The 14867-nt window shown below is 40.4% G+C and overlaps 1 protein-coding gene across 2 annotated transcripts in view; it reads right to left on the reverse strand.

The window, feature by feature from the left end:
* Positions 1-14867, reverse strand: part of LOC121727993 (putative ferric-chelate reductase 1 homolog) — a 59203-nt gene that overhangs the window by 30168 nt on the left and 14168 nt on the right. For both annotated transcript variants that reach the window (XM_042116078.1, XM_042116077.1), the window contains exons 2-10: positions 10811-10909; positions 9442-9624; positions 8508-8680; positions 6604-6757; positions 5751-6225; positions 4861-5032; positions 4422-4479; positions 3095-3248; positions 71-163 (exon numbers count right to left, since the gene is read on the reverse strand). In XM_042116078.1, coding sequence (XP_041972012.1) covers positions 71-163; positions 3095-3248; positions 4422-4479; positions 4861-5032; positions 5751-6225; positions 6604-6757; positions 8508-8680; positions 9442-9624; positions 10811-10903 — 1555 coding nt within the window. In that variant the 5' untranslated portion in view covers positions 10904-10909. The remainder of the gene's footprint in view (positions 1-70; positions 164-3094; positions 3249-4421; positions 4480-4860; positions 5033-5750; positions 6226-6603; positions 6758-8507; positions 8681-9441; positions 9625-10810; positions 10910-14867) is intronic.

Below are 14867 nucleotides of genomic sequence, written 5' to 3' on the forward strand. Positions count from 1 at the left end.
CCTTACGCCGCCTCTGCGCCCTCGGCCCTGGCTTAGTTCATAAGGTGTTGGTAACTGAACTTGTACTTACTTCCCAGTATGTGGGCAGCGTTGCCGGCGAGCCAGTGCAGCCAGTTGAAGATCGGACGGGTCTTGGTGCCGGGGTGAGGCCGGAAGAACGCTCCTGTTGAACAAAAGACATCATATTTAGTTAGTTATGGATTAAATTTTGGAGTGGTTTAAAATGTTTAGTAGGGTAGGCTGGGTACGGTTGTGCCAGAGAACGGTTGTGACAGTCGTCATAACAGCGAAACTATACGGAATATGGGGACGGGAGCTAAGAGAGAAAGACGCGTCTTGCAAGTCTGAATGCTTCTCCCAGCATTGCTTCCGCCAGCACTTGACGATAATGTTATCAGGGGCCTTCATTGCTTTTTAAGGGTCAAAAGTACGTTTTCTTGCTTGATTTATTTCTATGTTTACTATTTTTTGTATGCAAATAGGCTATGTCGTTTATTTTCTTGATAAAAGTTGATCATTAGTAGTTAACTACAAGTGATTATTTTTTACGTAAATCGTTTAGCCGATTCGTGGCGCTTGTTTGATAATTAAAATTCTGTGTTGGGTACGGTTGTGACAAATCTTATGGGTACGGTTGTGACATACATTTGTCCTATAATTTTTCTTATGGCGGCTCTCGACATAGGCGAACGCGTTGGCCAACGCGTCTGCAGACGCGTTGGCAGTGCGCTTGCAACGGCGTTTGTGAGTAATCCACACATAGGAAAGTCGTTCAGTATGCTTTGGATCGCGCCAATGTGCGGACGGATTCAAAATGGACGTTGAGTCGCTAACAGCTGCAGCTGTATATTTATTCACAGCTTATAATTACTTAATAAATGTGGACAAGAAAAAGTTTTAAAGGGTATTCTCGAAATAAATAAATAAAAGGCGAGAAAACGTAACAAACAATGAAATAAACTCACTTTTACATAATATTTTATAATATTAAAATAATATAAGTAATTATTTTATTACCTACTTATTATTTATTTAATTATTACATATAAAAATTATTACATATTATTATAATTATCAAAACCCATAACTCCGGGCGAACTGATCGCGCGGCCTATGTGTGGATGGAGCACGAAGCTTGCGACAAATGTCCTTTGATCTTTGCCGACATTTCCGACCCGCGCGGCAAGCTCGCATACGCGTCGGCCAACGTCTAAATACCTACGGCCAACGCGCGAACGCCCGTTCTACACATTGGGCCAACGCGTCTGCCAACGCGTCGGCCAACGCGTTCGCCTATGTCGAGAGCCGGCATTACATGTCTAAAAACGCTTGCAGGAGGCCAAACGAGTGCAGGATATTATCAGTCAATACGACAATACTTACGAAGAAGTCAAACGTAGGACTTATTTACAGAGAACGGAGAAATTCATCAAATTAATCGGATGTCGTTGTTTTGGTTGATAAATATGTTTAGAAATAGACTAGTTTTGATACGCTAGATGAATTTGTTTAGAATAAGATTATGATGTTTTATGGTACATTTTTATTGAAATAAAAATCATATAAAACATTTTTTTGTATATGTCACTACTGATCCCAACCACCGTCACAACCATCCTTGGGTAGTGGTCGGTTGTGACAATTTCCCTCCTTCTTTTAAATTTGATTCCATGACTAATACATCGTATTTTAGCATGATATATTAGTATTTTTATGTAGACAAATAAATACACTATGGTTTGTGATATTTTTTTTTGCTAGGTGTAAAATTAACAAAATTATAGGCCTCTTGGATATCTCTAGTGGCGCGGCGAGTGGCAGATTCAGGCAACACGTGGGTGTCAGAGTGCGATCAGCTGTGAAATACGGTTTACTAGTTTTAATGAAAACACGTTGAAAACAGTGCTCTGAATAAGGAAAATATGGGCGGTACGAGGTACTGTTGTGTTGTAGGGTGCAAAAATTCCCAATCTTCGAATCGTGAATTAACGTTTTATTCGTTTCTGAGACGGAATTGGGAAACGTATCGAAATCAACATGCCGATTATTAATCATGCTTAAATCTAAATCTCGCATGAATATTTCTAAAATATCACGTGCAAGTTATTTTTAATATCATTGTTTTATGTATAATATTGTAATTGAAAAACGATATAAGTAAATAAAATTATTGTCGGTTCAATATTTATTACTTACTAATTCCTTCAATATTCACTTTTGCATTTATATTAAGTAAGTATCATACTAATATACTAATTACTGATATTACTAATTTACTAAAAATATTATAAGTGTCTGTCTGTTACCTCTTAACGCCTAAACTGCTGAACAGATTTTGCTGAAATTTGGCATGGATAACTCCATAATATATTCTTAAGAGTCCCGAAAAAGGACATAGACAGTGGCGTAACTATAAGATCCGGGGCCCGTGGCAAATTGATGGGAAAATCAGTAAAAATCGTCACGTTTATAAGTATTTTTCAGTTTGGACAGAAGGTGCGGAAATCATATAGGAAAGCAGAAAAAAAAATAAAGTCTAAATATTTAAAAACATTAAAATCTCAGGAACTACTTGAATTGAATGTATGAAATAAAGTACTAAATTTGTGTTTCTTAATGACCAATCTAATCAACTGGGTAGCAAGTTTACAAACCCTTGTAATTAATTTAAATGAAATAATTTCGTTTTCAAGGAGTCAAAAAATGACTAATTTAAAAATTGATTTTCTCAAAAACTAAGTAAAATGCGCACACGGGAGTTCTACTCTTGCATTTGAAATATAAGACGACATCGACTCATTGCATTAACTTAGTCATGTCCGATTTTAGGGACTTCTAAAACACTGTGCAATGGCCGCGTACGTAAGGCTGTTTACACACACGCCACGGCAGCGGTGGCGATTCTTTACCGCGGCGGCGCCGCAGCGGCGAAAAACGCTGCCGCTTCGGCGCCGTGTGTAAGCACGCTTAGACCACAATAACAAACATACCTTTATTCCACTGAATATTATGATGTCTAGCGGGGGAGTGACCCGATTCCTCGTAGCTTTGACTACTTAAAACAGAATATAATCTGTATTTAATTTAAACTCACCAATAGGTTGTAAGAAGCACAATATGACGGTGACCAAGCCGGTTATGGCGTGCGGGTTGTCGCCTGTGGTTGAGTAGCCGCCCACCTCGATCAGGATCACCACAAAACCGGCCATCGTCAGCAACCAGGTTATCACCATCAGGATTCTGTGGTACTGCAAAAATAATTTATTTGACGGAATGAAGAACGAGACGTGCCTGACATCTCGTTCTTCATTAAAGGATAAGGCCTCAGGTAAGGGCCTGGCCCTTTAGCCAAGACCTTTTCTTTATCGCTTTTATTAGAATCGCCAATCTAAGTGTATGAAATTGACATAAGCGTTCGATAAAATAAAGTCGACATTGGTGATTGGACTTATGTTATGTCAATTCCATACATTTTGGTAAGCGATTCTATAAAGAAGCGATAAAGAAAACGTCTTGGCTACAGGCTCTGATTAATTACACTTACCGAGTAGAATGGCGAGCCAGTGCTATCGGCGTAGAAAAAGTTGTTCATTTTGACGGGCTCATTTGATGGTTTCAAGGATAACGGTGTTTACACTAACGTCTTGTATTGACCTATCACTCGGTAGTGTGTCCTAGATACATACCGAGTGCTCGGCCGAGGGCACTGTCTCGCTAGTCGCTACTCTAACAGGTAGGTTTAATCAAGCCATAAGCGATTGATGCAAGCCATTGATCTGCGATTCCAGAGAAAGTAGGAGTATAAGACATTGCATTCTCTGGAATCACGCACTTGCGTTATTTGGCATTGGTCCTATATTAGTTCCTAAATTTCTCATTATATGTGCCGGTTGGCAGCGGGCGACCGCGACATGAAGCAATCGCAGACAACGTGTCCTCGCGACACTACTGGTTTGTATGTATTTCTAACAAATACCCTGCGCAGCTAGCGACACGAAACTAGCGACACTTTCATAGAAATACATAGAAACAGTAGTGTCGCGACGACACGTCGTCTGCTGCCGCTTCATGTCGTCCGCTGCCAACCGGCACATTTATTAGGTAGTATTAGCCCGGCCGCACATAGTCCGAATTCTGATCAGAAACAGTTAAATTTCGCCGAACCGCCACCCCGCACACTATCCGAAATATCCTTCCGGCGAGTTCGAGCTCACTCGGCTCAGTACAAAATGTAGGAGACAGCGCGGACGTTCAACTGTTTCTGATCAGTAATTTCGGACAATGTGCGGCCGGGCTTAACCTAACTCGGACGCAACAACTTAAGCTGACCAAAAAAGGCCGTGATTTTGTGATCGAATGAACGAACCATTTTTGGTTAATTGTTTAAATAATTATGTGAAGTTATATTATGAGGTACTTACAGCGAACCAAATATCCTTGCCACCTAAGGTTTTTCCAACCCAAGTCTTTCTAAAGTACCTGAAAATCATAAAGTCATCATCAGTAAACATTGTCTGTTTAATGTTTTAAGCCAACCTTTACTTTTCGCTTCATAGTGATCGGATAGAAATGGTCAAAGTAACAAGGAATAAAAAACTTATAAAATTCTAACTCTAAGGAGAAATCTACACTTATTTAAAGAGGTTTTGTTTTTTTGTTTGTAGGAGATAATCTCTGAAAGTACTGGTCCGATTGCAAAAATTTTAATAAAAAAACTGGTGTGTTCCTGAGTGGTATAGGCTATATTTTATGTATAATTTGAATGATTTTTTCCCGAAATCATGTCGTCCATAGTATTCCACGCGGGCGAAGCAGCGGGCGAAGGCTAGTAATGTATATTGTCATTGAGTATTGACGCACCTGGCGAGTAATATACCGAGCGAGGCGGACCCGATCCAGGCGGCCACCATGAAGCTCCCGTGCAGCTTCAGCAGCAGCTTGGAGGCGCCGCCAGCGTTGCCCACCGACGCCAGCGCCACGGGGGACCCCGTCGACTCGTACACCAGAGAGTGGAACCCGACCCTGTTCTCGTCTGGAATCACGTAGAAAGTAATGTAGAAACTATTTTTTTAAACGGGCTTTGGCCCACCACACATGGGTATACTGTATCTGTACACCACACACTGTATCTCCTGTGTCACCTGCCGGCCTAAGATGCGCAAACAAGAAAACCTCGAGATATCTCACTCTCGTGTGTAGTTATATTGTTGATAACGACATAATGTTAAAATCATTTTTGACAATATGTCGCTACATTTTGACGACAGATCTACACGAGAAAAATATATGTCATGTTAGGGTCAATAGATATGAAGAGAAAAGCCATCAAACATCGAGAAAACATGTAGACAAAATTTTCTCGTTGGCCTATGCTAGAGGGACAGGATCGACAGCGGTATCCAACCACGAAAAACCTTAGATATGATCTCAGAGATCCTGAGGGATATGCTAATTGCTGAAGCTGCCTTGGGACCGACAACGAAATTAATCAGAAGAAAAGAAAAGATATAGCAGTAATGTAAAACTAGTTATGAAATAACAGCAATGAGAGGTTAGATAATACATCGGATGGTAAGCGATAGCCACCGCTGACATACACTCAAAAAACCAGAGGACTTTTGGTACTTGGTGTTGCTGTTCTGGACCTCCCCAATAAATCCCCATTCTTTTAATGTCTCTGGTTTAAAGGACATCTAATCGCAGACATAAATCTTTGCTTTGAAAGAAGAGTAGTAATAATGCAAACTTACCCTTCATAGATTCTCCAGACACAACCATCAAATTGTACTTGTTGTTTGCCAAGTCGAAGGTCTGTCCTTTCACAACGGAAACTATGTTCCTCTTGAATTTACAGTACAGTTTGCCATCGATCATAGAAGATTCCTGGAGCTGAACAATGTCTTGTGGGGAGTCAGATCTGCGCACATAGGGCTCCTCTTTCGCATAAGTCCAGGAGGTAAAGAGACTGACTCTTCCGTTGTCATTCCTGACGCATTCCATGGCGCTGTCATCTCCCATTTTGTTGTCCATACTTAACCCAGCGGCGATGTATTTCGGGTTACCAGATCCCTGGATTTCGAAGGTGTATTCGTCGCCAGCAACGAATACAGCCACGATGGCCTTACAAGTGCCAGTGGTTGCGCAGTTCTCGGGTACGCCAAAACAGAGTTTCGTATCTGCACAGCCTTGGTAGATTGTGTCGAGCGGCGGTGGGGTTGTTTTAGGCTAGAAACGGACATAAAGAGTTAGTTACTTTTTACTAAGAATTAAGTAGAATTTTGGGAGTTCGTATGGTTTGGAAAAATTGTACTTAGTTTAATTACTTATTCAAAGCAAGCAAAATGACTTGGTAACAAACAGGTTTATTTTGGAGTTGGGACTGACAGATCTCTTCGGCTTAGGACTGCCTTAACTCTAAAGGTGGGTACTGACCATCGTTGCGAGGGGTAATGTAACTTATTACACAGCGAACATTCGTGCAGTCAGTACACGTAAGTACCCGTAACACGACGTACTGACGCCACAAATGCTCGCTGTGTACTTAATAATATACATTACATCTCGTAACGTTGATCTGTACCCATTTTCAAAGCCTAGTTATACCTTAGACTCCATGATCACCGGTGGAGCGGGGGTGTCCCTGGTTGTGGTAGTGGCAGGAGCCCGGGTGGTGATGACGGTGTCGGGGCTGACCACCTCCACCAGCGGAGACTCGATGTTCTTCCAGAAGGTTGCGTAACCCTGGGCGACTGTTGCTCTGAAAAATTATAGTTACAATTAGCTATAGCACAGAATATATATTAGTAGCTATAGGCCGGCTAAATAAAAACTAATATTGAAACGTACGTTACATCTATAATATAAAAATGAGTCGTTGAATGTGTTACTAAGCGCAAAACTCGAGAACGGTTGGACCGATTTCGCTAATTCTTTTTTTTAAATATTCCTTGAAGTACGAGGATGGTTCTTACGGAGAGAAAAATTCTAAAAAAAAAATTAAATTTCCTGAAAAAGTCTAAAAACAACACTTTTATCTATATATATAAAAATCAATTGCTGTTCGTTAGTCTCGCTAAAACTCGAGAACGGCTGAACGGATTTATCTTATCTTGGTCTTGAATTATTCGTGGAGGTCTAGGGAAGGTTTAAAAGGTGAGAAAAATTCGAATAATTGCCGGGAAAATCCTCAAAACAGCATTTTTCTATTTCCCATACAAACGTTTTCTAAATAAAATGGAGAGTCAATTTGTAATTTATTACCGCTGCATAAAGTTCAAATTCGCGTGCGCGTTGGAGGACCTAATATCGCGTTCTGAAACTCAACAAAAGTGAAAGTGAATCGCGAACGCGACAAAATTGCATAGTCTCAAAATACATAGTACATAAATGAAGTGGTGATCTGATGAAGTATCCGTAAGTAATCGAGGGAACTCCTCAAAACTTATAGGGAAACATGTGGTGACTTCGGTTTCGTGAGAAGTATTCTAAACATATGCTACCAACAAGTAAGATTTTGCACCGAGATATACCTGGTATACCGTGGTTCGGGAGGTGCTGAGAGAACTCCTGATTCTTTATAGATACAAGTTTGGGAGTTTCGACGTTGTTTTAAGAACAGAAAGCATATGCTACTATGCAAATTACATTCATCATCATCATCATCACTACCATATTATGCCATTTCATATTCTTTTAGATCGAGACTCGAGTTTGTCAAGCGATAGTTAAAAACTTATCTCAGTGTTAGATAGATCATTTATCGAGTAAGACTATAGGCTATATTATATTATCACGCTAAGACTAATACGGCCGAAGAAACTCAGGAAAATGTGGGAAAAACGGGGGAAATATTTTTTATGGGAAAATGTACGGTTTCTGTAACATTCCTAATTTACGCGGGCGAAGCCGCGCGGGACATCTAGTATTATATAAAAATGGATTTTCAATTGTGTTAGTAACGCTAAAACTCGAAAACGGCTGAACAGATTGGGCTAATTTTAGTCTTAAAATATTCGTAGATGTCCAGGGAAGGTTTTGAAGTGACAAGAAGTTCACCGGGACAGCTAGTACATTATATTATAGCATTTAAGCTAGACAAGACCGCATTTCCAATAGCACGTAAGATTCAATGGCGAGGCTATTACCTATAGCAGGCCCAATAAAATTAACTCATTCCTTTTCCCTTACCAATAAGACACACTGCACACACACTTTTGTTAACCGACTTCTACAAAGGAGGGTTATTACATTCTGCATCGACTGCATATATTTCTCTTTTGTGTCTTCGCCTTATTTTCTCTTTCTCGCTCTATACGCCTCCGTAGTCCAGTGGCTCAAAGCGTGGCTCTTGACTCGGAGGTCGTGGCTTCGATTCCCGCGTTAGAAAAATATTATTTCCAAGTTTGATTAGGACATTGCAGGCTGATTACCTGATTGTCTGACAAGTATTAGATGAGGATGAGTCGGTCCTGCGCCTGATCTCCCGTGTTTTTAACTTCCTCGCTTACCTAAACTCTATGCCTCCCAGGAAATCCTGCGGCGCCTGCCACACGAAGGTGAGCGGTGGTTTCTCTTCAGGATTGGCATGAGTGACGGTGTCGTTCTCGCCGCGACAGTTGATGATTCTCGTCGCCACGACGTCCGGGATCGACGTGAATTTGCCCACTATTTTCTCAGTGTCCTGGAATCATATATAATTCTTTTTTAAATAAAATAAGAGGCACACAAGCGAACGGGTCACCTGATGGAAAGCAACTACCGTCGCCCATGGATACTCGCAATATCAGAAGAGCTGCAGGTGCCATGCCCTTTTCAAAGGGAATACGCTCTCTTCTTGAAGGTTTGCAGATCGTGTAGGTCCGGAAATACTGCTGGTGACAGTTCGTTCTAGAGTTGCTTTTATGATACGGTTCAAGGGATTCAATCAATACTATCCCTCTAACCTCTTATTAATACAAATATTGTTTCCAGGGATAAACTATTCCAGGAATACGTCGGTACTCGGTGTCTAGTGACGTTTCAAATGTGTGACACAAGAGGGATAGGTTGTGTGCTTGCCATAAAGTTAATATACCTAGCGGAATAGAGAAACAAAGGTCTGAGCAAGAGAGATGTCACTATCAGTAAAACTGCGTGGTAAAAAGAGACGTGTGATACATGACAGCAGCACTTTAAGCTATTGCATAGCTTTCATCGCGGGCTTTGAGCACGGCGACCGAATCAAGAAATTCCGTAACGTAAAAAACTTAACACACCCCAATCCGACCGGAACAGCCACGCCGTACTGTTAGGGTGAGGCGTTGCTAGACTTCGGGTCGGTGTTTGTGTGTGTAAGACGAGACGTTTGCGAATTATAATTGCACAAGTTGATAAATATATACAACTTTACCGCGGCAGTCCACGAGTGCCACACGTATAAAGCGCCACATCTATATAACGCACCTGTATCTCCCTGGCCTGCAGTATGAACCCGCCGATGGGCAGAGGCGCGCCGAAGGAGCCGGCGATGGTGACGTTGAGCGTGTCCCCCTGGCGGACCTGCGAGGTGGAGGGGAACAGCCCGTACGGAGGCACCGTCGTTTGCGGCAGGATGTCGCTGTGACGCGGGATCTGGTCTAGACACGCCTGTTTGAAATAATATAGCAAGTTAGTATCATCGAGGAAATTTTATATCTATCGACGCTTCACACCACGTCAGTCTGGCCCCGTGGTAAGTACCTGAAGGACTTGTGTTACAGGTACCAGACAACGGATATATATTTAATACTTTTTATACTATACATATATTTAAGATTTTTTATTATATGATACACATATTTAATACACATCCATGACCCAGGAACTTTGAAAAACTTTTTGTTCCGTCGGCGGGATTCGAACCCGCGACCCCCGGCTTGAGCTACCAACGCGCTCACCACTAAGCCACAGAGGTCGTCAGTTGATTGATTCCTTGCAGTTGACGGACCTACGTCATGTGGTCGGCTTACGGCAATTTAATGTTAACTGTAATCGGTGGAATGGGTTTGACTTCACGCGATCAAATTACTTAGGTCCGCCATCTGCCTGGGAATCAACTTCTCTGATAGTACATGAAGGTACAGAAGGGTATTTTACTAAACAGTGGTATATGGTCACATTATGTGCGGTCGAAAAGTTCTTTGTGTCGATCTTTTCAAAAATCATTGTGTGATTAGGTACTTTTAGAGGATTATTTCCTGTGGCTTTTTTTGTTAAAGGCTATTTCGAGATAACACTAACACTAAGGTTCTCCCTGCTCTGAGCACTCAAGAAGCGACACACTTATTTTGATGAAGAAAGTGTCAACTTTCTTTGCTAGAGAATAGATTATTCGGCAGATGCCGGACTTTCATAGTTTGGTTGGGTTACGTTAAGTCCAGCCGAGTACACGACTATGATAACGCGACCAAATTACGTAGGTCTGCCATCTATCAATCGGTTTCCTTGATGGTACCTACATTATAATAGACTGTATAGTGTATAATTCACATAATTATATCTTTAACTTCTTAGTTATTTGTGTCTACAAGGTGTAACAAACCTAAAGTGATATTAATACTTTACGGTGTGTATGTGTCTCCTATACAGAGTTTAGTGTTCATGAAATTAGCAGCGCCGAAAGAGCAAACTTTTTTAAACTTTTGTATTTGCGAACTTATGACACTGGCGTGCTTGACCATAAAATTCACGCTACTTTCGCAATTCTGTATAAAAGACATGTAACACAACCTGAAGTATCATGACTAACTTTTGTTACAACCTGTATATGAGAGTACAATGTTAAATGACTTACCACAGGCGGTGCACCTGAGCTATATTGGTGTGTGAGCCTCGCGAGACAGAGCAACGCCGTCACCACTACAACATACCTCTCTCTCGGTAACATGATTGTCTGAAACAAACATATTAACAATTATTAACTCAGTTGGCGTGCCAATATTTGCAAATATATTTTATTCCTTTGGTACGAGCTCCGTAAACAAAAACGTGGCGCTCGTATTTAAAACTTGAACCTCTTTAAGGCTTTACCCATGTTTGAATAAAGTTGATTACGATTTACGTTGACTAACATCCATATTAAATACTTAATATTATAAATACGAAAGTCTGCCTGTCTGTTACCTTTTCACGCCCAAACAGCTGTACCGATTTTGCAGAAAATTGGTATTCAGAAGATTCTCTGAGTCCCGAGAAAGGACATTGGATATTTATTATTCCAGAAAAATGTAAGGTTCCCGAGCGATAAACGAATTTTGGCGTAACGGAGTTGCAGGTGTCATCTAGTGGGCTCTAAATTTGAAATGGCATTAGTCGTTTTATTAAAAGCAACGTCTCGTAAAATAGCAATGTTGCCAGAAAAAAAGAATAACCCATGAGTTAAAGAAATATTACGAAAATAACTAGTGAATTATTTATTATTTTTAAGAAAACGAGGCCAATCGTAAACGTTTAATTTGAAACTAAGGGTCACTGGTACCAGTCAATTACTACATTTGAACGCTTGTTAGCAAATGTTTATGTAACGCACATATAAGTATTGTAACAACTGTGTAACCGAGTCAAATGTGAAATATTTTGAAAAGTGTAAATACTGTACATTAGTATACAGTATGATTTCATACTCAGGAGCGTAGCTGTATAAGGTACTTATTTAAACCGTTCTTTAGAAATCAGACCCCTAACATATCTTTAAGGGCTGTTTACAAAAACAATATTAATACTCTTGTTAATGCTTAGAATCAAGAAATAGGGAAAAAAAAACTAAGGCCTCAGCATCGACGATGAGCTGCTTGAAAATACCTTTATTACACCGAGAAAATAACTTACATCTTTTGCAGATGCGCAAAATCTACCGCTAGGGGTTCATCCACAATGTATATCACACCTAAAGGGGGAGGAGGGGGTCGACGAAGTGTGACATGGTGTGACAAGGAGAGGGAGAGGGACCAAAGTTTTGTGACATCACATTTTAAAAATAATGTCTACTGACGACTGCGACAGGACCGTGTGAATGGCCAGCTAACGTCCATGTTCTTCTAGGCATTTTTGGTCCCGACCAATCAGAAGCCCCATCGAAGCTTTTTCGGACCCGTATCTGATGTCCAACTAAGGCCTGGGTTTTGCCCACTAGTTTTTAGTCTCTTCGGCTTAGCTACGCCTCTGGTTACCCCGAGCTGAAGGTTACTGGAGGTCCTTTCTCTCGTGACCGTTTCCGCATTCCGTCTTGCTCAACGTTTTACAATATAACTGTGGGAATATTTTAAACTACAATAATTTAATTTTGTTACTAAATAATAACGTTATTGTATAACGTTATTATTATTTTACCTTGCAGCGTTTACCTCGCTTTTTGAATATAATGCGAGTTTCTTACGCCGGTTCTTCTCGCCGGGTTGGTTCCCGAACCGGTGGTAAGCAACACGTAGGGCGTTTTGAAAGCATTTGATTCAAATTTATTCAGAAATCAATAAGTTTTTTGTTTATTAATTTTAATTTAACCATTTCCAGTTAAATATAAGTACTAGTATTAAATACTCAAAAGTCCCCCATGTTACTAATAGTGTAATATTAACCCATATAGACCCGCCGTGCCCAAACGAGGACACTTCTAAAATTACTTAAATTTTTTGTCATTCAAGTTTATTATTATTTTTATTGTTAGTGTCAATTTGCTAAAAGTGTATTTTCTTATTCTTAGAAGGTACAAATAATATAAATATAGTTCACAGTGTTTTATAGTGATTTTTCTGAAGCTGTTTCTAACATTTAAGTTTTTCTTTAAGGCATATATATTTTTCTACGTGAAAGTACTCATTATACTATAACCTATAAAAAATATACACATAAGTGTGAAAAGCTTTAGTCTTTATAAGATTAGGAGTAGTTTTATACGAGTGTCCCTATTTGGGGCCAATGGGCACATTGGATGTAAATTATTGCAAGTTTTGTCCACCGATCAATTTCGTATAATCAATGAACTGAAGAGTATTCAATAGCTATGATAAATACTATGGACTTCAGGAAGTTGTCATGATTGGAAATTACAGTGGAAAGATATATTTAGTCGTATTTCCTTCGCAAACATGTGTCTCTTTACCAGTTTTCATTACTCCAAGGGGGAGCTGGCTATTGTGCAACTGATACTGTTGGCCAAGGCAGTACAGAGATGTGTCCTCTCGTATCCGTCAAGGATATGAAAAAAAAGAAAACGACGAGTTTGACTACCATTTCGACCAACTAAATCAGAGTTTGTTTTACAAGGGCTGGGTTTATAATGTTTATGCGATCGGGGCAAGCCATTACAGCGTTTTTCTTCTGGGAAAAGTAATGTATTACTGTTGAAATAATGTGGACGTTAGCTTCCTACATTTTATCAAAGCTATAACAAGGATTTGACGTGGGAGAGCCTTGCTTCGGCACGAATGGGCCGGCTCGACCGGAGAAATACCACGTTCTCACAGAAAACCAGCGTGAAACAGCGCTTGCGCTGTGTTTCGCCGAGTGAGTGAGTTTACCGGAGGCCCAATCCCCTACCCTATTCCCTTCCCTACCCTCCCCTATTCCCTTCTCATCCCATCCTTACCCTCCCCTATTACCCTATTCCCTCTTAAAAGGCCGGCAACGCACCTGCAGCTCTTCCAATGCTGCGAGTGTCCATGGGTGACGGAAGTTGCTTTCCATCAGGTGACCCGTTTGCTCGTTTGCTCCCTTATTTCATAAAAAAAGGATATGCGTCAAGTCAACTGGTCAATCCATTTCCTCTCACTGTTATACGAAACAAACATTGGTGGTAACTGGTATGTACTGTTTACGCACATGTTTGATTGCTTTGCCACTGCTACAGTGGCAAACGCATGGCGGCTGCAACATCAAGGTAATAAAAACCAGAATTGAATCAGCTCCAATTTCGGCGGCATTTCGTCGTCATTACTTGAGACAAACAAGCGGTAGAATCCTGCAACCAGTCTGTACCTACTGCCAAACCTGCAGCATGAAGAGTCACTTTCCCAAAAAACTGTCCTAACAAGTGTTGTTCTGGTGGGCTAGCATTACGTCATGAAAAAGGTCAAAGGGAATTTGAGAAAAGTGTGAAAACACGGTACATTCATAAATAATGTATCGAAAAATTTCACACCGTTTGATCCCATTGGCCCCATTTGAGGACGGCAATTTTTTTAATATAAAAAAAAATAAAAGGTTTTTTGTGTTTTCCTAATAATTTTATTGGTTTCTATAAATTAATAAAGAAATTTCATATTTTCCACGGCTCAGTTTCATTTGGGTCTAAATGGGTTAAGATTACGCCTATGCTTATCCCTGTTGCTGTCTTTATCTAACAGTGGAAAACTTGATCGACTACAGTACAGACTATTTGATTTATATTAACTTCGTAGACTACATTACAGACCAGTGCCTGATTTATTACATTTATTTATGATTTTATGAGTGTAGGCCACTTTATTTCCGCCCCATATACGAAATCTGCCGCCCCCCTAGGACGCTGCCGCCCCTAGGCCGCCGCCTATACGCCCTATTTAAAAATCCTAGACTGTTACGACGACGATTAAACAACCCATGCGGATTAATATAAAACTTGACCTTGACCTAAATACTCATATTAAGGAGTTAATATCTAAATAATAGTTCAAAGTCATAATTACTGCCATTTGCTCTTCCGCCTACTTATTTTTTACTTGAGGTTGTAACCTCGACCGAAATGAAATAAGTGGGTAGTATCATTTATTTGATTGACTCGTGGGTTAGAAACATACCTTTGATTACAGGGTGTAACAAAACAAAGTGTTAATACTTTAGGGTGTATATGAGTCTCTGTATAGAGTTAGCTGTGA

Source organism: Aricia agestis, chromosome 6 (assembly GCF_905147365.1).
Source record: "Aricia agestis chromosome 6, ilAriAges1.1, whole genome shotgun sequence".
NCBI classification, from domain to species: Eukaryota; Metazoa; Arthropoda; class Insecta; order Lepidoptera; family Lycaenidae; genus Aricia; species Aricia agestis.